Source organism: Bombus fervidus, chromosome 13, assembly GCF_041682495.2.
Source record: "Bombus fervidus isolate BK054 chromosome 13, iyBomFerv1, whole genome shotgun sequence".
Lineage (NCBI taxonomy): Eukaryota > Metazoa > Arthropoda > Insecta > Hymenoptera > Apidae > Bombus > Bombus fervidus.
In genome coordinates, this window is record NC_091529.1 from 10,791,277 (window position 1) to 10,814,815 (window position 23,539).

Here is a 23,539-nt window from a genome sequence, read left to right on the forward strand (position 1 = left end):
TTTTCAAAGTTAATAATATTCGAAACTTTAATTCTTTCTTAATAAATCTCTTTATGATATCGAGTTGCAGTCTTATTAGACAAAAGTAGCTTGTATTTACGAAAAATTTAAAGAAATGTGATTTATCGGATATAATACGTTACAAATTCTTTAGAAGATAGATCGCAGTTTTAGACTAGACTAGATTACGATTACTTTCCTGATACAAGCTCTTAAAATTATTTACCCAAACAAGATGGCTTCTTCTCCCATCTTCCATCAGCCATACACGAAATTTTCTCGGTAGGTCTACCAGATGGGAATGCGAAACCAGCGTAACATTGATAAGTAGCCAAACCTCGATAGGTAACATTAGAGGATCCAATGGAGAAACCATTGTCAATTTGCGGTACCGGTCCACAGTAAACTTCTTGACACTTGGGAATGTAGGTAACAGACCAGTTCCCTCCAGGAAGACACTCTGTGGTAATCTTCGCTTTGCCAGTGGCAAATTCTTGGCCCAAGGGACAGGAGAACGTCACTGTTGTACCGAAAGCTGTGTCCCTGCTTGACGCTAACGCTCCTTCGCCGGACTGAAGCTGAGGACAATCTAAAAATATTCGAAGATTTAATGTATCAAATAGTATCGTAACTTCTATCGATTTTATACCAGTATGTTTTAGTCTTTTTTGTGCTGTGACTCTACTAGCCTAATGATAAATAGTAGAAAGTTTTCGCGACGAGACGACCAATACAAAAGTAATTATCTAGAAAATATCGTACAACCTTCTTGAGGATCAATTTGGAATTTAGACTTTACATTTGAACGTTACCTGCCGAGAACTCTGCTTGCCAGCCAGGACTGCTATGAAGAGCATCAGAGGTGAATCTAACCAACATTTCTCCGCTCTCGGCTGTTAAAGTGATCTTTGGTCTCGTGTTCGACGTGAACCCACTTCCAGGATGCAAACGGAGGCCATTAGTATTTGGACCATCGTATATCTATTGAAAAAGTTAATCGGTTAATTATCAAAAGGTCTATTCTTTTCGAATCCCTCAAATAAGAACGATAATAATTATTTTCTCGAAGAAAAATAATTCTTAGTTACCTGGACAAAGTCAGTCTTATGAACGTTGAAGCTGATAAACTTCAGGGACAGCGGTCCTCCTTGAGGATTCTTCACCCTGTACAAGCACTCCTGGTTGTTAGGATAATCGTTCAATCCGAAAGATGGCGACTGAACCGTTCCATTTCTAGCAATTATCGTAGCTTTACAGCCTTGAGTGTATCGAATGCTGAAACCTCTTCTTGAGTCACCAAGACTAGTCTTGAGGTAGAGGTACAAGTTACTTCCAGTTGACATGATCACCGTAGGATTGTCTTCCGATTTGCCTGTTAGTCTGGCTATCGGTCTGCTCATCGGTGAGTCACCGTCTCTAATTAGAATGTAGTCCCGATTCATCTCGAGATCCAGATCTTCGATCTAGGAAATAGAATTAATTACTGTTAATAAAGGATCGAGATGCAAAATCGAAATTTATCTTCTCGCTAGAAACTTAATTCTTTTTTTTTTTTTATTACGTACTTCGAGCGACATTATACGACCAGGTTGAGCTTGCAGAATGTACAGACATTCCAATCCTCCAGGATAATTCTGAGGATATCCTGGAGAGGTGAGGACCTGTCCTTGAGGAGTTGCTCGAAGAATTCCACCGCAAGTTTGCGGTTCGGTTTTCCACGAAGCTCGGAAACCTTTCCTTTCGACCGACGAATCTGTGCTAAATTTGATGATCATGAAGTTCGAGGCGGATACGAATAGTTTGTTGGTGAGTTCTTGCTTGCCGGAGAGGGTCGCCAGGTTCACGGATTTTTCTTCTGTTCTACCACCGACCAGGATCTGTACTATGTCGAAGCTCTTCTCCGTTTCGAATTCTTGGAACTGAATAAAGGAGAAAAAAAAATAATTCGTTGACGTTAATAGAGTTCTCTTACGATTCTTTGATAAAGAGTACAACCTGTATTTTTATTTGATATTCTTTACTGGCTATCGCGAGCATCGAAATAAAAGAAGAATATCAACATGAGAGTTAAAACGGGGGTCTTGTACCTGTAACAGGATATTATGGCCTTGAGGGCCTTCCAAGGTCCACTTGCAGTTGCTGAGGGGTGCATATTTGTGCGGATAATTAGGACTCTCGACCACGTCGCCACTGCTGGCCATATAAAACTGGCAATTAGCCGGACAATCTATTTCGTCCGAAAAATCACCGCAATCATCCTGTTTGTCACACTTAAACGCCGCGTTCACACACTTTCCGTTAGAACAGTGGAAAGAGCCTACGAAAATTCACGAATAATATTAACTATAAAGATGGATAATATCTTACGGTGATTAGTAGACCGCGAATGTTTGCGCGTTTTATGAAATATTTAAATATACAAAAACGTACAGAAATATACATCAAATTCGAAACGATACGATAACATAAATATAAGAAGTGTAACATTCGAAAATTTAAGGAATATCCAATGCAGGTGATAAAATATAAAATAAATATTTTTACGATTTCTACTTTAATTTCCGTTTTCTCAATTTATATTCAATTACGTGTATTCCACTTATATAATTTCAAAACTATTGTTTGCCAAGTTAGAAATTATGAATCGATCATTTTCATCGCTGCGGTAGGTCTAGTATTAAAAGTTCGAGTAAATTTCTCAGTTTCTCTAAGATATTAATTTATTATACTATAAACATTCGCGGTCAGGCGATTAGGGTTGTGTGAGGTCGTGGAGAAGCGATTACCTGCTGGGCAGGCGTTGGCACGGCACATGAAAGGAAGCAACGATTCGCACGTGGTCAGCTCCCACGTTTGTCGGTCATCCGTCAACGCGACGTCCACGCATTCACCTGATTGCGGATTCGGCTGCTTCGACGCCCAGAAACCTGAATACCAAAGCTGTTCAGGCCCACTGTCCTTCTCGTTCGATGAAATTTCGGGGAAACGCGTGACGCTCGATGAAATGGTCAGGAATTTAAGAAAATTGGTCTAACTTCTGCCACTCTTTTTAATTGGACTTGTGATAGTGTTATTATTTCAAGGAATTTGTTAGAGAACTTTCTATGAAAACGAAGCAAACGACTTTGAACATCGCGTCTATAACTCGTTGGCAAATTTACAAGGCTGTATTACATTTCAAAATAATTTTTCATTATCAAATTTTGGAATCGACCTTTAATATTATTTCAAATTGCGCCTGTATATTCGCCTAATTCGTATTTCATTTGAAAATTATTGTTTTCTAAGTCGGTTTCTTGGTATACTTGAAATAGAGAATTTCACGATTCTTTTGGCAGTCTACCTTCCAATGTCAAATACAATTATGTGACGCGATAATTTTCGATATCCGTGGAACATCGAAAAGAAAAATCGTGGACTTTATGGAACGTAGAAATGGAAAACCGAATTTACTGGTAAGGAGCGACAGAATTCGCGTTAGATGAAGATAGTCGGAGGAACGACTAAAGAAAAGAAAACGTTATGCAAATATATAATGCACCAGACGAGTAAATCGCAGCTTGCACCTGAGCAGACGTAAAAGCGACGGTATCTGGGCATTGTTGTGGGAAAAGTGTGTCTTCGTGTCGTATACACGATGCAGTTCCGCGTTTCCGTGACCCCGATGAAAACCGGCCTGCACGTGTGTTCGATCGTTAGAAGGACGCCAATTCCAGAGCAAACTATTGTTGCCTTGACTCGTCATATTTTCCCAGTGTGCTCTTCGATTAAGACGTATGTAAATTCATATGTCAAATTTCACAATTCTTATTTTTGCTACAACCAGTATTCCAAATATATATATTTAAAAATATATGCACAATATACTACTTGTACGAAAAATAAGACCGCTGTAAAATGTTATACGCGTATTTACAAAGATATAGATTAAAATAATAATATTAAAAAATGTATATAGTATTCTTAATATATATAAGTATTAAATAGCTCACAAGTATTAGAATCTACCGTTTAATTGTATTTATTAAAAAATTCTAACAAATTTTCCTTAATTCAACGATCTATATCGTAAGGCACACGTGATACGAATTGAGTAACAGATTTATAATGAGACAATTAGAAAACATAATGGCAATGCGAAGCGCGTAATGTGTGTCAAATACCAATAGGCGTGCCGATACTTATGGCTGCCATTGGATAATGAAAAACATCTTTTGGGTTCGTCATAACGACCTCGTGTTCGAATAACGATGGCGCCAAGGAAGATTTAAGAGTCAGAGGTGGAGATGCGTGGAAAGTCGAGCGAAGCGTGATTTTACAAACCGGCGTATTGGGAGACGAGCATTCCAGCGGCCGACTCGAGCGTGTTGGTTCGTAAATCGTCGAGGGAGGCCAGGCCAAGCCAGTAACGATCCAAATGCCGGCCGATCATGCTCGCGGACATGTTGTTCTCGCTGTACGACTCCACCACCATCAGTTCGCTGCCGTACCTGTAATCGCATCAATTCGTTCATCTCTTGCTTCGTTCTAGCGTGTAATGACGCGGTTACACAGGCATTCACCGAGTTTCCTCGCGATGCTCCGTTTTATTTTCTTTCCTCTGTTCTCGTTCCTCGTTTCGCAACGTCGACGCGTACGAGTACATAAATGGACACGCATCGAGTCGTTCGATAGAAGATTTCGATTGGAATCGATGATTTTCTGTGACGATCGAATCGCTTTTGTCGAATGTTTGGATCGCAGCAAGTTTGGTACAGTGTCCGACGCGTTCGGTACCGAGGATTTTCATGCGTCTATTATTTATGTAAAATTTATATCGAAAGTATAGAAAATATAGAAAATTTTGAGCCGGTCTAAAGAAATCTCTACGTCGATTCTCGATAACTGTACGCGGGTCGGAGTTTTGTTATCCACGACGCTGTAGGTATAGGACGGATCAAACAATAATTGGTAATACAATAATTCGCAGATTCGTCTATCTTCGCGGATTACCAATGAATTTTCATCGATGCGCATGAAACGTTCCTTAGCGGACAAATTTTTGTATGCATAAAAAACGTAGAAATCGTTATCTTGAGTTATTAAAACCAGTAGCACCGAGAGAAACACGATGAAAAGGCTATTGACAATTGATCCACTTACCTCCTGCATAATTCCGCTGCCTTTTCCCAAGAGTGCCTGATGTTGAAGAATTTGTAACAATGTATACCTTTCAGTTCCCATCCTGTGCAAGAAAAATATCAAGTTATATTTCTCTTTACACGGTCGTGCCACATGGCATACAATAACAGAACAAAATTTGTCCTACTCCAAAATTTAGTAGAATAGTGGCCGAGTTCAACCTTTTTCCCCCTGTTTTCTCTATTTATCATACTCAGAGGTATCGCTACATTCATAGTTAGCATCTAACGACCACAAATCTACATCGCATTTATTAAATCTATCCCATATTACAAACCTGTATATCGCGTGAAAAATATTACGTCAAATATTAAACAATCGACCATTCCTATCGTGGCTTCTACGATAAGCGTTCTAATATTTTCGCGAACCATTGTACCATTGTCTGATCGATTTACGAGCGAAGAGGTGAAACTTTCGGTACAGGTTCGACGCAGGAAACGCGGTTAACCGGTGACCTGTACAGACAGGGACGGACATAACGACCTCGATCGTTTTTAATGCGATTCAGCGGTGTGTGAGCACCGAGAGTCAAAGGTAGGTCGCTGGGTAAGCGGGTAACACATTATAGAAGAGATTCGCCGAGTCGGCTGAAACGTTTCTCGTCCGCTCGTCTTGTTCACCTTTCGATTCTCGAGTATCGGATTTTTTACGAATTTGACTATTTCCGATTTTCAACAAATCCAACGAGTGTTTGACTTATTAACGCGTCGATCGTTGTTCCGTGTATCCGATATAGTATCGCTCCATTACTACTTTATAGAAACGAATAGATTCTATAATCAAATACTATAATTAAATATAATGAAATTTTACAACGAAGTATAATTACGCGTACAAATAGCGTGGTTGATCGAGAGATTTGAAGATATTGATTGGGATTGTCGTAGGTATTTAACGATAGTTTCTGCTTCGAAGCGATTTCTCAATGGTTTCTCGATGCCAGCTTGCGTTAAACTCACAGAGAAATACTCGATACCGGCCTTCCTTTCTTTTAAAAGGTCAAACGGCCATGTTTATACCGAGCATGCGGTTCTCCTCGCGACTATTAGCATTTCTTGATTGAAACAACGCATGCAAGATATTTTCCCGGGTACGAACGTTCGCAAATCGTCATGGAATGTATTAAACGAAAGATCCGTGTACGTGATTGTTAACACTGTCTCCAAAAATATTGCAATCTATCTATCCCTTTTTAAATCGCCGCTTTCTCTTCTCCTCCTGTTTTACGTTCTCTTTTTTTCTCTTAAGCAATATTGTAAAAAGTATCGATCCATTAGGTCCAAAGATATATATACGACAAGGCTACGAATTTTGATAAAAAACCAATATCATAACTAATGGTCCGAAGCGTTTGAGAAGATGACGAAAACATACATTTAATCCCAAAAGCAAGTACGAGGAATTTTGACCATATTGAATCTTAAAATTAATCCTCTGGAGGAAGACAAAATTTTATGGAACAGTATCTTCGTTCCCGTTCCTCGTTTGTTGATATTAATATCGATATTCGGCTTACTGGAATAAATTTAACGTTCATACTGTCATATGGATTTTGCTAAATAATTTAACAATTTTAATTCTGAAAGGAGAAGAAGGCCCGTATCTTCGTCACGACGATGATTTTAGCCCTTCGATAAATTTTTCTCGCATCGCGATTCAAAGATCACGAGACGAATTATTCAGGCCCTCGATGATCGAGCATGGTTCCAAGGCCTTGGAGCAGGGTCAGCGAGCTAAAATAAAGTTATTTTCGAAGCTCGAGGAATTCTTGCATCCGAAAGCGGTAGATTCGTGCTCGCCGGCACAGGTCCGGCTCGATCGAACATGAAACGTCTCGAGCTCACGCGACAGAACACGGTTAACGATCAAGTAGCTTCATACTTGTACGTGCAACCTACTTAATTGCGCTGCCAGTAACGAGGAAAAGTGGAGCAACGTTGCGAATGGCCGAACTCTTATCCTCATTGTCCCTCGCGTGATTTATTCGCCGTACGCGTCTCGCTTTCGTATTCCTCCTCAAATTTTTTTTTTAAAAGAATAACCAAGTTGTGCAACGTGCAGTTCGATCGTGGAAAGATTAAGGTTTCAGGAGTAAGAAAGGAGAAAGCACGAGTATGAGAAGAGCTTCGGAGTGTCGAGGCTCGGCTATTTCGAATTACGAGAACGAGAAAGATTTCGATATACGACGAGGAAAAAATATTTTGATTTATTTAATTCTTTACTGAAATCATCGAAGAAAGAAATACTTTGGTTTCTATTCGAAACGATACTGGAAGTGCATCCTGGCAAGGAAAGAATGTTTCTGATGGAAACCATTAGCAATAGTAGAGTTTCCCAAAAAGCAGTATGAAATTGCTATGAGAGCGAGGGGAGGAAATAAGCTAGTAACTCGTTAAAAAGGAAAATGAAAGAAGAAGATGAGAACAAGAAAGAAACTTTGTTCGATCGAGAAATATATCTTTTTAGAAGAAAAAGGATGAATAAGAATGAAGTAAGAATTGATAGAAAAATTCTAATCGTTGAAATATTCCGTTTAATGATCGTTGTAATCGTTCACGCGTGTGCGTTTAGAATTAAAAAAATAATACGTAAGGACATACTCTGATATTTCAATATATCCCTGTGTTGTCTTTACGCGTTTCGCCTTTCTGCTTCGATCGTTTCGCCAACATCAACTGTATCGTGATTATTGAGACAATAATTACAGAAATTGCACAAGTATTTATTTTCACAATTTGTTACTTAATAACGCAATGTTTACCGACAAATTTAAGATGACGCGCTACTTCGATGTTCAACATTCTTAACATATTCGAACGTTTCCGACTCAATTTTACAAAACCCAATAAAATAATGGTACGATACTAACGTTATAATTAAAGTATAACAATATTTTATAACATTAATAAAAATAATATTAATTTATAAGTTTTCTATTTTCACGAAGAAACATCTGCCTTCCCTTTAAAAAGAAGAAATGAAATTCTGGCAGATTCGTATAATAGGGACCCTATGCTTTAAAAAATTTTTGGGCACGACCTGGTCTACGAGTTTAGTAGTCTACCTGGCCAGGTATAGGACCACCAGGTGCGACCTTTTCAAGGCGACCGATACTCTGGCCTTCAGCCAAGAAATGCCTGCTTCAGAATGGTATCGAGAAGTATTTTTTTAAAGATACTCACCGTTCGGACAGGTGAAGACATTTGTGGTAGGAACCTGTAACAAAGAAACATAGCAACGCGTTAAAAACGTTTTATGGCGTAGTAACTCAAAGCACTCGACCACTTTAGCCTCCTTTCGACACGATAAAGCGACAGGAATTTAAAGTGAAATAAATTTTGAGCTTCTTATAGAAATCGTAGGCGTATTTTCTTGCACTTAGGCTTTCAATGTAAAAGCGTATATGAATTTTTGTACCTGCATACGTGTATGAAGGTAAGAGGATTCATCAAGGTCGTTCCTTGATTTTTTTAAGCATTCAATTTATTACTAAACCAATTTGATATTGAAATTAAGATATCTTCGGTGAATTCAATCGATCGTTTAATCTCTGAGTGGCTCGATTTTTCTTGAAATTATCTTTACTTTTATGGACAGAGTAATTGAGAAAGTATATAGTGAATTCTATAGATGTTAAGCGAGAAATTTGGAGAAAAGTGAAATGCAGCTAAAATACATCGATCGGTAATTTTTCATTATTCCTACAAGTTTCTCCATAGTGCTAAACAAATAAATTAGTGAATAAATAAATAAGCAGGTAATTAAACATCCTATCAGTATATACACAGATATCTAAAATAGTTTATCTTCTTGTTATTTCTGTAACGTTATCGAACATAAAGGCAACATAGAATTAAAATTGCAACCGTAACAGTATTTAAAACCAGGAAATCTCCACAGAATCGTCTCTCATTCACCCAATTCCCATCAATATCGATTCGATCCATCTAACGTCACACGTAACAGTATCGACGCATCCGTATCTACAGATTTCTCTAACAGAAAAAAGTAATATTTCGCACATACCGAATCTAGCAACTCGCTACAATTCCACTTCACGAATGACGAAACCCGAGGACGCTCGCGCCTGAGAACGTGGGATAAAAGTTTTGAATCGAAGCCGGAAGAGCGCGGGAAATACGAGTTACGACGTCGATTGCATAAAAGGACGAGGATGTCGCGACTATTCTACACGAAGAGGAAAGTTCTTCTTATTTGTTGGATTTCCCAAACAGAGATATTTCCATGTTTACCATATATATTGTAACTTAACAATTTAAGAGTAAAGAAAGGAGAAAAGCAGAGAAGAAAGGGGTGGAAAATAAGGAAGGGTAGAAAATGACAGACAAGCCATCGATTTCACTCAATCCTTCATCTACTTATTAGGTCGTTTTCCACTAGCAATTTTAAGTAATTTCTCGTTTAATTTCCCATGCCTTTGTTTAAATTTTGTTTTGCGTAGAAGAATTAAGGTAACGTGTAGCGTTAAAAACTACTGGATGATATTTCAGAAATCTGAAAGAGTGTATAAGATTTTCTTGGAAGTTTTTAAAACACAGAAACTTAACACAAAAAAAAAAAGAAAGATATTGCGTTGACTCAGACGGCCTAGCATGCGAACGACGCCAGTAAGAATAAAGTAGCGGATGGAGGGTTCAGAGTCTCGACTTAAAACCTAATCTATCTTTGCTTCTGCTCGATCTAGAACTCGAGCAGAAATTTCCAATTACTAGACGTTCTAAATTTTAATCAATGAGATAAACCGTACGAACATAGATAAGATACGTCCAACAATTTCTGTAAACTTTAATTAGCCCTACGAAGTTGCAATTAATCCGGCAGACGCGCAATCTTTTGATAACTATTTTTAAATAGACACATCTTAAAGCTTGTCGACAAATGGAATAAATTATGAACGTTCCTAGAATTCTTGAGAAATCGAGCCCAGGTAATACATCAGACCCCTGTATATCTATCCACGGTAAAAGAAGATAAGGAAAATCTTACAGAGAAAAATTTCTCTTTCTTCTTATGTTCTCCCGTTCCTCTTCTTTTTTTTTTTTTTTTTTATTATGTGTCTAAGGCCACACGCACGTCCTAAGGTTATCAGTGACCACCAGTGAGAAGGCTCAGCGAGACAGAACGTATTTAAGCTAAGTAGTACCGGGCAATATCCTTCGGAGAATCAAGCGGTTCCTGTATTTTTCCTATGCGAGTCTTCCGTTATTTAAAAGTTGTACGAGTACGCATCGAATTGCGCGGATTCGCAGCAGCGAATGGAGATAGAATAGCATTGTTATTCCACTGGAGAAAGTGAAGGAGGCCAATCTAGCGGAGGATCTGTTGGTTTTGCGCTCATCTTCGCCAGAAAGCGGCACCGTGGTTCGTACGTAGAATACGACCGTGAGTTCTCGCGAGTTTTCTTCGCGTACCAGAATATCAGTGACATAACGGTGTGCTGCATTCCTTCAAGGTGCGACGTGAGGCACTCGTGAGAGGAGAAACGGAGGCCGATGGAATTCCACGCGGCCAGCCAACGATCACTGGTATTCCATGCGTCAACGGATCTTTCCATTTTTTTCTTCCTCTCGTTCGTAGGATTTTGACGAAACGTTGGGTTTATTCTGCCGAATTTTATTTCTTTCTCCTCGATTTTGATCTTCGTTTCGATTATCTCACGTATAAAACTTTCTTCGACGAATAACGATCGAATTTTGCATTACAACGAGACGATAAAAGATAATAATACAGCGATGCTAGTAAGTAGATACGTAGACACTTTGATCGATCTGTGTCGTGTTAAAAAATATGAACTAACGAGCTAATAATCGCAGGCAATAAACCTGCTACTTAATACTTGCTACTTCCATTTAGAATGGACAGATATAAATCGATTATTTAGAACATTATCGTTGGTATGTCAAAGTTAAAAGTGTTTAGTAGTTTTCGATATCAATTCGGAAAGATCTTCTCGATCTTATCTGCACCTTCGTAATTAAACGAGCTGAAGATACCGAATTTCTCGACTAACAAAATTCTACCGTATCTGACACTTAGAGATATCGATCTCTTTTTATTTGTATCGGTCTTCAAAAAACAGCCGCGATAAAAAATAAATCTCGTAACTATTCGAAAGAAAAGGACATTTCGTTAACGCGGAGTACAAGATCGAAAATTAGCGCGAAAATCAAAGTTGTCTCACGCAGTTGGAAATGCACGAAACGCTTTCCTGACGCGTTGACGCTTCCTATACTCAAAATGTTGCAACTGCGCACAGTTGGTAACATTGTTTGCGCTTCGGATAGGGCACACGCGCGTACACGCGGCCTGAAATTCACTTTCACCTCGCACACACACTCCGCATTCAGGTCCCGAGCAAACGGCCAGCCAACGATGGCAACTCCTGTGGGGCTCGACATGCCAATTACTTCATAATCCTCGGCTCGATTTCTCAAGAATTCTACGCCAGTTGTTGTATAGTGAAACGAGGATCCTCGATGCCCTGCTGGCACACCAAGATGCTACGTTCAAACCGACAAATCTCCATTTAATCCTCGCGTGACGCCCTCGCGTTTGCGTGTGAATGAACGGTTCGAAGATTATACCTTAGACGTATCACTTTCCGAGTAACTTTTATATTACATACTGAGAATATCGGAGGATATTGTTTTACGATAAGACCATAATTTAGCTTTTAATTTATTACGGTTCTTCGGTTTGATCGTCTTCTTCGAGAAACGAAAGGTCTTTCTTCTTTTCTTAATACGCAAAACTACAACTGTAAGGTGCAAACATTTATCGATCAAAATGATTCTTACTTTGATCAAGGATGATCGATTTCAAACACGATACGTTTAATTCAAATCTTTCATCTCGAACGCGTCGTATACGAGGAATTTTATTTGGCGACAAAATTGCAAAATTTAAACGATTTACGAAACGATGTTTCCGATAATTTTGAAGATACTTTTAGAATCTGATATTCGCGATCGGAGCTACGATATATCCGATAAATGAAATTTCCCTCTCGTTAAATGTGTAAGCGTATCGTAGTAAGGTAAATTGACAAGGATGAGATCGGCGATGAATTAAATTGTTAAAAATCACGTTGTGACTTCTCGACCCGATTTCGATCGCTCCATTATATTCACTTCGCACGACGGAATACGTTTTTACGCGGGTAAATGTGAAACAATGTAGACCGCGATGTCATCGAAAAGCCATAGCGGAATAATAATCGAGCGCTCACCTGAGACTCCGTTAGCTGAAGATGGCACAAGAGGACGGCGACCCACACGGCCGCCAATTCTCTTATCAGCATATTCCTGTAACAGAGAAGAAAAGAGTCTCGTTTGAACAAACTGTTCATTAACATCGGGGAAAGAGAGGACGAGGGAGATGTGTTTGAACAGTAACATGACTCGAGGACTATATGCAGACCTTGACACTTTCGAAATACAGTATTTGTATTTAAACGAGGTTGATCTCTTCGTGACACAAAAACTTTATTATAATTAGAAACTATTATGTAAATTTCTTCGTCTAAAAAACATATGGTAGAGTCTGAAGAGAATAATTAGAGAAAGTGAAACTAGTTTAATTAAATGCTCGCAAAAAGGCAAGTTAACCTGGCAACAGAAACGTTCAGTCTCGACTAACAGTTAATGAAATAATTTTCTCTGCCATGGATGTCTGTAATAATACGAATTATCGATACTTAATTTTAGAATGCACCATTTTACTCGATCTTCTGCATTTTACGTGGCGAAGAGTGTTCTAATTTTATAGAACGGCGAATAAAATGGAATGCTTTGGAACGAAGTATCCTGACTTAGAAATATCGTTTGAGAGTCAAAGATCGGATATAAGGATCAAACGAAGTTGGTCAGCGCTAAATATTTAAATACAGAGTTCAGCGAGGCTCGTCGTTCGCCTACGGAATATGCGGCACATAAAGTCGCTCTATGTGTAGGATGTACGCCGGTTCCCATAAAATTCCTTACGGTTTCTGCGGCTGAATTGTGGCACAGCAGTAGCATACCTTGCCGCGTAATCGAGAAACGTGATAAATCTCCGCAGACATCGGGTTATTATTTAACGACGTTTCATTATGCCGGTCATCCTTGATTCGAACAGGGTTAACGTCGTACAGTCTAACGATAAGTGCGAGTCGGTTCTAGAGAACGATGACTACACCAGATTCCTGGTGAACCAAATAAACGAACACGATCTCTCGATAAAATAAGAATACTAAAGTAACGAAGAGGAAGCAGGGTAAAGAATTCAAAGTAACCGCCATCGAAGGTTTTACCATCGACCCAAAATTTCCCATGAACGTACCGAAATAATTCTACGGAGCAATAACTCTGTCAGATTCCCGCCGAATGCAAACGAACGAGCGAACGAAGCGCAGCAGGAGGCCAACGACTTGGATTTCTCCGTTGAATCCGCCACGTGAACGGGTGCGTTCGTCGCGAAGGAAGACACACGCTCGTCGGTGAATCCCCTTGGGAACCGTTATACCGCCACCGATAATCGACAGAGTCGCGGAGAGGCGAAGGTGGCAGCGTTTGACTCGGCTCGCTCGAGTCCGGCCAGATTTCCCGCAAGCGTAATCGTAATCTCGTGGCGTGGCCAGCCTAGACGATGCAGACTTCCTGTCGATTGCAGGTAACGGGTCTTCCGGCCCGGTCGAGCGATCACAGCGTTCGTTCAGCGCGTACACAATCACAGAAATATTCGTACGCTTCCAATGGCTGAACGCGATTGACAGTTTTCTACGTTAGAAATTTCAAAATTGTTATCGATGCTGACGTATGTTGGAATAATTAAGCTTGGCTAATATATTATATTCACTGTTATTATATTTATACTATATATATATTTATATATATGCGCATATGTAAAACGAGCAACGTTAAAACGTCGAGTCGATCAAAGAATTCTAACAGAGTAAATATATTTGAGGCGCGAGAATCGACGATTAGAGGATCGACCTAATTATGTGTTCGAAGAGTGGGAATCGAGGTAGCAGCTGGTTCCTTTCGCAATGGGTACCGTTACCGTTATCGAGTGCTCTCTGCCATTGCATTGTCCGCTTCTCTTTGATTAATTCCTTTGAGACTGACGTTGATGTTCTCGGCAGTCGTATTTTTTCACTGGATCGACGCGAAGTGTTTGTTTCTTGGGTTTAGGATCGAATATAGGGTTTCGTTGTCTCATACAGCGGCTACGAAATATATTTTCACCCCATTGTATTCGTTTCATATTAATTACTACGAAATGAAATTTTGTTCCGATTAAATATACAAGATTTGCCGAATAAAGAAATTACTTTTTCGCACGTAGAAAGTTAGCAAATAAAGAAATTACTATGTCCGAAAGAAACGAAGAACGCTCTTCTTAAATTATTATACTCGCGTATACACTACACACACGCAACTAGAAACTCTCAAAAATTCGTGAAAGCACGTTAATTTACCTTCGTCGCTGTCTTTTCTATTTGCCTACGGTATTAATGCTCTCATCCTCCCATTCAAAATTGTCGTTCTCTAAATTGATGATAAAACGCTTCCCAAGAAGAGAAGGATTGTTTGTCGGTTTCCAAGTATGTAGCATAGCGAATATTGGGAAGAAAAGAAGAAAGTAAACTGTAAACTCACTCTTACTTGAGGCCAAACCGAAAAAAGGAAACTAGGAAATAGTCGTCGGGAAGGAGCTAATTAGTAGCTCGCAAAAAAAACATTTTGTCTTCTTATTCGAAGCGAGTAGTTAACACGTACGACTGACATAGTAAACTAAAATTAATGCGAACCATTAAAACTAACTAAATATATCCCATAGACGTCGTTGTAAATCAAATCGTAGATCGTACATCGCGGATTTGTTTCTTATAATTTTATGATCCATCGAATAGGATAATAATCGAATAATATGTAATTTACGAAAGCGCTAATATCCGAACTTTATAAATACCGACATTGGCACTTATTGCACCAAGTCACGGATATACGATCTAATTGAATTTTACTACAATTTAATATCGCCAATTAAGTCTCTTATCAAACACTTTATCGGCGAAAGTTTTGAGAACGGCTTGTTACACAAGTTGCTCGTTCTCGGGGTAGCTCGGAGAGCAACAGGAGCGCCAATTGCACGTGCACCGCGCACGCACGCACGGTTCGCGCGACGAGTCGCGGCTAATTGCAGACCCACGGCTGACGTAACTGCCCGCGAGCTCGTGGGAAGCGAGTCGCACACCTACGAGCTCGTGAAGACCCACCGGGTGGTTCGCGAAAGTTTATTATTTTGCCGGCAGCAGTTCATCGCCGCGCTGTAGATGCGCTTTTATGCAACGCCCCATTGTTCGTCACGATGATTGCGCCGAAGAAACGCCTAATAGGACGACCATAGTTGTCTGCGACGGTATTTGTTAATCCTGCAGGTTTCTAGAGTTTTGTGCTCTTCGGGTTGCGGGCGATTATGGCTTCTTTGGGAATCATCGCAGGATAGTTTCGCAATTGAGAATCGTGTTGTGTACCGGCTAAGAGGATACGAGTTCGAACGTAATGTTTACTCCTCGATGTTATTACTTAGCTTACACGACTTGATAGAAAAAACTACGCAAAAAGTGTTGCCAGAGGAACACAAATCGCGAAACAGAAGGTTGTTTTGAAAGAAACTCGAAGCTCGGTATTTCGATGCTGTTTGTGGTAGATACAGCGACCCGAAAAATCGATCGCGTGTACTCGGATTTTAAACGAAGTTACCCCTACAACGAGACAAACTAACAAGGACAGAAAGACTCGAATTATTGATCGTATCGTTTATCGCACCTTTCGCGTCAAGCTAAGCTAAAAATGAGAAATCTAAACGGCCCCGAAACCGAAGGGAAACCTTATACGCAGCCGACTAAATCACCGTCACTTTTCCAACAGCACCCGTTGATTTATACCGGTAACGCGTTAATAGGAGAGAGGCGACTTGGCATGCGATCAATTTTTCGAGTCACTCTGTATGTCCATATTATATATATATAATATCGCAGGAATGGGAAGAAGCACCGACGATCAATCTGCAGGAACTCTGCCCTTGATAAGGGTGTTAACTAGCAATAAGGCTGCTAGAGGTTGTTCGTAGAAAGTCTCGCGAAAACAAGTTGATTCGGTGCATAAATCGACAGGTTGAACTCGACGGGTAAAGCATAGGTAGAGTGCACGATGATGCAACAGAAGTTTGAATGGTAAATGATGCAAGAGCGAGAAGAATGAGTATGAGAAGAACCTGAAAACGCCGAAATTTAACTATCGCTAATTATGAGCACGAAAGGATTTTACACAAAATCTCTTTCACTCATTTTATCGATTCAAAATGATATTAAAAAGATCATCGTGATAACTAAAGAATATACGCGACGACAACCATCCCGCGTCAATAGAAACGATAATAAGAACGTTCTTTCGAAGATTTTTACGCAAGAGTGACATTTGAATACTTTTGATTCATAAAAAAAACGTAAACGTATAGAGACATTTAGTGTGATTAGCATTGTTCGTGGAAAATTTAGAGATATCTCTTGGATGCACTTGCTAAGAAATTGTAGTTTTTAGAGTAGAAAAAGAGAATACTATAGACGCGTGTTGCAAGCTGCCTTCACGCGGCAATTAGAGTATATCAAATTAGGAAGGCGTTCCTCTTCGCGTTGTTGCTACGGGGTATTTGCGTTTCTTTCAGCACGAAGCCCTCGATTTACAATGCAGCTCGTTCAATCTTTATCAACTCGCACGAAAGTTATTGAATGCATAAACCAAATGGCAAAAGGTAGTTTGGTCTCTGCGTTTATTTCAGGATCGGCTAAACGACAATTTCATAAGCTGGACAAATTCCTTGACTAAATTCTAAATCTGGTAAAAAATTCTGAATCTGAAACAAAAAAAGGTATAGGCAAAAGCCTAGAGGACAAAGAAAAATAGTTTATAGAAACGATAGAAAAAGAGGAAGTAAAGAAGAAACTAGGAAGACTAATAAAAGACCAAAAAATAAACAGACAATCGATCAGAACCAGGAAACTGAAGAAATGTAAAAGAACGAAGTAAATCATTGCACCTAATCGTTCGTAAAAGAGGGAGTTTCGATATATTTCTTTTAGTCCCGGCTGAATCCAAACTACAGCAAACAAAACCACGCGAAACAAGACGCATGAAACAAGCTTCTACGATAAATATCCGATACGTCAGAGATAAAATTACACGAACGACGATTCCAAAAATTTCAATTATAACATCGTCGTGTAGTTACGTGTATATACTTTCGAGGTATTTGTGGTGGAATTTCTGTATGATCTCGATATAATTAAATATAAAAATTATGAAGCCACCCGGACTGAACAAAGAGAAGGTAGTGTAAATATAATTAGATAAAAGAAAGTTTAAAATCGTTAAACCGCGTGAATTAGTTATTTTTGCGCTAAACATTTTCATCGCATTGGTAGCAGCCATCTATTCCGCGGTATATATTACATTTTAATCGGAATTCTCGTCAAGTATAATTTCATTTTATAATGTTACAGCATTTCTTTTTTCTTGCATTATAAATTTCCTATTTTTCCCTTCATTTTAAAAATGTCAGAAATTTTTTTTTATCGTTCAACCGCACCACGACTGTGGGCCAAATATCTCGCGACACGACATTGTTCGCGCGTCTATCTTTCTGTAATTACAACTCTCGCCCTAATAAACATACACGCGGTATATCTCGTCCGTGATATCGTACGAACAACGTTGCGTCGCGAGATATCTCGTCTCTGATAACGTGGCGAAGAATATTCCAACAATGAAACACTTTGGCTTGGGGCTCGTTAAAACGGATTAGAACAACTTAAAGAAGCGCCCAGGGCAAAATAGACAAATGGAGGGAAATCGCGATATGCGGCTGTAGGTCAATACTAGAAAGTATTCGAATTTCCTGGTTTACCAGCACGAAACGGCGCGTGTAAAAAGCGAGCAACCGCTGCAACCAGACACGATTCCACCAGCCTTTGGCGTGAAACCACGCACGATTTCGTGCAAGTCGTTATTTCCTTGGATCGCATAATACGATTTATAAGTCGATCCCAACATAATGTAAGATACTAATAAAATAACACGAATGATACTTTATCGAAGACTAGAACAGGTGTTAGAAGGATGAGCGTCATTTTGGTGATAATTTGGTCGATAAAATTGATAAGGACGAAGTACGATTGCTCGTTTTAGGAATTGCAAAAATAATTCATTCTTGAATTATGGTAAGAAATGTTCGAAAATAAAGTTGTCTGGGAATTTAAGGCATTGTATGTATAATTTTTAAGTAGCCTTAAAAGTAACCTTATAGTTATGGTAAATGTAAATTTATAATTAAAGATAAGTGAATTTTGCTGTTGTCAAAACTAAGGAAACGTGAAATTTAAAGAAAATGATGAAAACCAGCGAAACAAATTGACATATATTTGGATAATTTAGCGAAATATGCAGCACTACAAATCAGACAAGAAGTAACTGAAAAGTCAATACTCGAATAAGTATATACCTGAGATTCTTTTTACGCTTTACAAGTTCTTGCACGATTCACATTTGCACGGTCCTTTTTACACGATTTATCCACTTTTACACGGATTTTAACACGCGTTAAACCAACTATAGGTACTTCTGGTCTTGTAAAAATTAATAATAACGAAAAAATGAGCGTCGGCGTGTAAAATGAGTCCGAGAACTGTAACTGAAAAGTCGATCCTCAAGATCACGAAGATTTTATTCACCGATTATTACCAAAGTATCTCGAGGAAACTAATTCCTTTGCATAGTTAGCCAGCTCGTCGATCTAAGTACCGTTCTAGAAAATCTTTCGCTTATTCGCCCGAGATTGCCGTTCGTTAGAGTAAAACGTCGAGACGATAGTTCTCGATGCGTTTACCGATCGAAAGGCACTCGTATCTACATCCTGCGGGGAACTTATCTCTCCAGGTTTGCCGACACCATGCCAAATAACGGTTTCGACGTAACCAGGAAGTGGTGGTAAAACGGTAATTACGATGATACTGGAAACATACTTTCTAACTGGACCCCCGGCGATATAGTTTTAACAGCTGTTACATCGGCATAAATTAGCCGGGCTTGAAGTTTGCATTTGCAGCTGTGCAGCGTATTTAATCGGTTCAAGAAAATCAAAGTACCGTGTACTCGTTTTTGTCCAATTTTTATTCAATTGTTCGCGCAGTTCCGCGTGATTTTGCAACGTGATCTCGATCTTATTTCGATACGTATCTTATATTTCGAGTGGTAATTTTATGGCGAATAGAACACGCTATTATTAGCGATTCAGACGGATTTGTCGTAAATGTAAGGTTTCCTTTAAATTGGTTATGGAAAAAATCGTGAACATATGGCAATGGTTTAAACAAGGAAATCGGTTATCGTTATCGAAAGTAACTTTGTTGCATAATTTCCTTTTTATAGAGTTATTTCTTTATAGGATATCCATTATTATAATAACCATTATCTCTACAATTTCTTATACTCTTAATCTATTACAGCGATTTACCTGCAATCTATCTTGATGAAAACCATAATAAATCTTAAATTATGTTAAATTTCTTCCTTATTATTCCTAAATAAAATATCAAAAAAAATCTTCTGAAAAAGATATTAAATAGCGGGTCTCTAACGTGTGAACGAAATACCTTTCATCTAAAATTATCCGCGTCTATAAAATCGATGAAAAGGACTTTAAGTAAAAAAACGTTTAATGGAAGAAGATTTCCAAGTTGAAGATCTTCTTATGTTTCCAACCTTATCTGTTAAAGTACTTAAAACGCATAGTTGACATAAAAATGTCGTCGAACTCTACGAACACGGCTGTCACGAGACGCAGTACCGGTTGGTATTGTTCAGCGACCACTTCCGCCGCCTTAGATGGACTTTCGCCGCGACTTCCGCCCTGAACGAAATTGGTAATCGATACCAGAAGGTTTCACGATTCGAAGCACGAAGACGCTGACCTTCGCAGCAAGTTTTACGTAACCTCTTACGGATAATGGTAGATATTCCTGCGAACTCCTAATTGAATTATTTATAGAACGACGTTTGATGTTGTCAATCTGCATTCAGCTCTAAGTACAAGACTCGTTTCGATTCCTTTACCTCTTCGCGATTCTTTTTCTTTCAACGATCATCCTGCTTTACTTTCAAACGACAATATTGTTTGTTTTATACTTCCGATTGACAGACTGTTTAAATAATGTTTGCATCTCAGGAAGAATATCGTTTTCCTTTCGTTTAATCGTTCTTCTGCGTCGGAGCATCGGTTAATAATTCATTAGCGATCGAAAGGTAAATTTTTAATCAAACAGAAACTAATTTCTAATTCTAAATTAATATAACTTAACTAAGTTCTAATTATTCTTTCTTCTAACAATTTCTAATATCATAACGAGCATCTATCTTTCCCGGTAGATAATCTTTCTTATTTTTCCTAATATGTAACTGCTACCTTTCGCAATTCTACAAATTTTTGCGCACAAAGTAGAAAACGATTCACCGCAATTCACTTGCATTCATAGTAGTCTTTTATTTTCCTTCGTTTCCTCTAATAATTTTCTCTCCGATAATTATAGAAATTTTCCATACATAAAGAAGAAAATACGTCTTAATAAACATACAATGAAACATTTCACTGCGACTATATCTGTTCCACTACGCAAACAATTTTAAATATTCCGCCATTATTCCAACTTTTTCTTTTCTTCTTGCCTCTTTTATCTACCTTTCCTCGCAACAAATTGCACTCCTATCGTTATATAAATAATTTCTTTTCTCCGGACCAGTAATCGCGCGGTTCTTGCTTTGCGTCGCTCCAACGACGTTAACGTATTAACGTTAAACGCATTCGATGCGTTTAAGCGCCGTAGAAACTCCAAGCTGTTAGGAAGTGAATTTAGTGTCCCGTTCGTACAACGGTGAATGGGTTTTAATTTCATTCTCCCATGGGTGAACGAGCAACCGACAAAAGGAAGACATTCGTTCACTTTCGTTGCGGATATTGGCGAACTTGATCAACGTCCGCTTGCGTCTCGATATCGTAGCTTACCGCGGATTACATCAAATAACGTCTACGATAATATCCAGTAACGTTATTTCTACGTACAATTATCATTCTGACGTGTCCTCGAAACTTTCACTGTACACAAGTTCTTTACTTTTTAATGGAAAAATAAATTTATTGATGTTTTCTTTGTGCGGGGATTCCATTTACATTTATTTTGGTTGGTGAAAATTCTCGTTCAAGTACTAGACTGATTCGCTGTGCACATCGTATAGGTACGTTATACGAGTATTTCGAACTGCCTCTTACGAGCAGAAAATATATTAGACGCGTTAAACTTTTAGTTTTATGTTAATCCTAATATTCTATAAATATTAAATATCGTTATATCGATCCATCGTTTATCATGGACTAGTTATAGAATTACTAATACAAAACATACTATGTACGCCTATTTACGTTAATCCCAATACCTACAATTATGGGCGCGTTAATCCTGATATTTCACAGACTAATTAATATTTTACGAAACAAACCGAGCGATCTGGAAACGACCTACTAATTCATCTATAAATCACTAAAAACCTACATCAATCTTCTCAGATGTCTCATTCCACGACAAAATTATCTCGATTATGTTAAACTCCTCTGCGTTGATCTAAATTATTATTAAGAACGTATTAGTAATATTAAATTCCGTGAAAAAGAAATTCGGAGATCGCAGAACGTCTCGCTAATCTATCTGCGAACTATAAAGAAATTACCTCGGTAACTTACATCGATGTTAAAGACGTACTAAAATTATATCCTACGATAAAAGTGGAAAGATTCCAGAACAGCCGATCTTTAAATTACAAATCTGCGAGAAAGTCGTAGAAAAATGACTTGATCAGTCTAAATTAATATTGAAAACGTATCGATATTAAGTCCTACGATAAATAACCTACTAATCCCATACGCTATGAATTCCCAAAGACCTACATAAATATTCCAGCACGTTTCATCCTATAGAGGAGCACACTGCGTAGACTGTTATAATTAAAACACGTAATTGTGAGAGAGCACTCTTGTTTCAGAGAGCGCATTGCCTCGTAATATGCAAATGGAAACTGCAATCAGTCGGCCATTTGTACAGTTCATTGTGAGTCGTTCGCGGTTCTTTCGATGAATGGGCCGACTCGTGACCTAATTACCTTACGCGTTATTACCATGTGCACCATAAACGTAGCACGCGTGTCCTTTCGTGGATCACCAGCAAGATCCTTCTCGCGTCAGAGGATGTGATCTAATTTCCGGTCATCATCGATGCGCTCGTGATCGCGTTGTCCGACTTGTTACGTCCCACGGCTAACGGGAATACGCTCGACTGGCATGATTAATAAAAACGCGCTCGCGCGCGCCAGCGTTTAATAATACATCGCGAGGCTAACGTTCGCGCAATTACAATACCATCGTCTTTTATCAACGGCTAGCGGAAACTAGAGCCGATGTAGGACTATGTTCGCGATTGTTCGATTTCACAATGAGTTTCAGCGTTCTTTAGACTTACAGCTAGTTGGAACGTTCTTGAACGCAGCGGTTCACCAAAGTATTTGTTCTCTTATCGTAGGTGACTCGTTTTATTTGCAAAAAGCGTTTCAAACGAAACTTAATTTGCCTCGGGATGAACATCTTGCGACGGTGACAGTTCTTATATATTCGATGGTTTCGAGATTTCAAGGATTTTCTTTGCTCTTTTTACATTTCTTTATACACCGGTCGATGTATTTCTTAATTCTGTAGAAAATAACGCGATTCGTATACTATTTACCATAGGAAATACACGAACCGAGATTATATTCGTTCTTGCAAATAACAAACAATAATAACAACGATATAATATATTCTCGGACAATAGACGAACGCCTCAAAAAGGAACACGTTATACATTCGTAAATAAGCTTTTCACTAATAATTCAAAATTCAGCAAACGACGACACCGTGACAATCTGACGGGTGAACAGGAAGTGAGAAGTCAAAACCGAGCATCGATTGCGAATTCAAGGAGCAACGTTGCCGTATTCATCGGTTGGTTGGTCGAAATTGCTTTTAACAAGAAGGTTTCGCGTGAGCGGCGAGGGCAACGCGAAATTAAACGCACGCATGTAAAAACAGCCGGCTTCGTTGTGTGCAACGCGTGTATAGCGAAGATAGGGTTAAGAGGAGGGCCCCCTCGTAACAAAGCCGGCTCTTCAACTTCCTTTTGCCGTGTTATTCCCACAAGAAAACCTGAAACGTA

At 38.9% G+C, this 23,539-nt stretch overlaps 1 protein-coding gene across 2 annotated transcripts in view; it reads right to left on the reverse strand.

Moving 5' to 3' along the window:
- The window catches only part of Uif (sushi, von Willebrand factor type A, EGF and pentraxin domain-containing protein uif), a 50,939-nt gene that overhangs the window by 17,195 nt on the left and 10,205 nt on the right, over positions 1-23,539 (reverse strand). For both annotated transcript variants that reach the window (XM_072015569.1, XM_072015568.1), the window contains exons 2-11: positions 12,434-12,509; positions 8,367-8,400; positions 5,143-5,224; positions 4,324-4,490; positions 2,787-2,927; positions 2,088-2,317; positions 1,566-1,919; positions 1,089-1,463; positions 813-981; positions 227-589 (exon numbers count right to left, since the gene is read on the reverse strand). In XM_072015569.1, coding sequence (XP_071871670.1) covers positions 227-589; positions 813-981; positions 1,089-1,463; positions 1,566-1,919; positions 2,088-2,317; positions 2,787-2,927; positions 4,324-4,490; positions 5,143-5,224; positions 8,367-8,400; positions 12,434-12,505 — 1,987 coding nt within the window. In that variant the 5' untranslated portion in view covers positions 12,506-12,509. The remainder of the gene's footprint in view (positions 1-226; positions 590-812; positions 982-1,088; positions 1,464-1,565; positions 1,920-2,087; positions 2,318-2,786; positions 2,928-4,323; positions 4,491-5,142; positions 5,225-8,366; positions 8,401-12,433; positions 12,510-23,539) is intronic.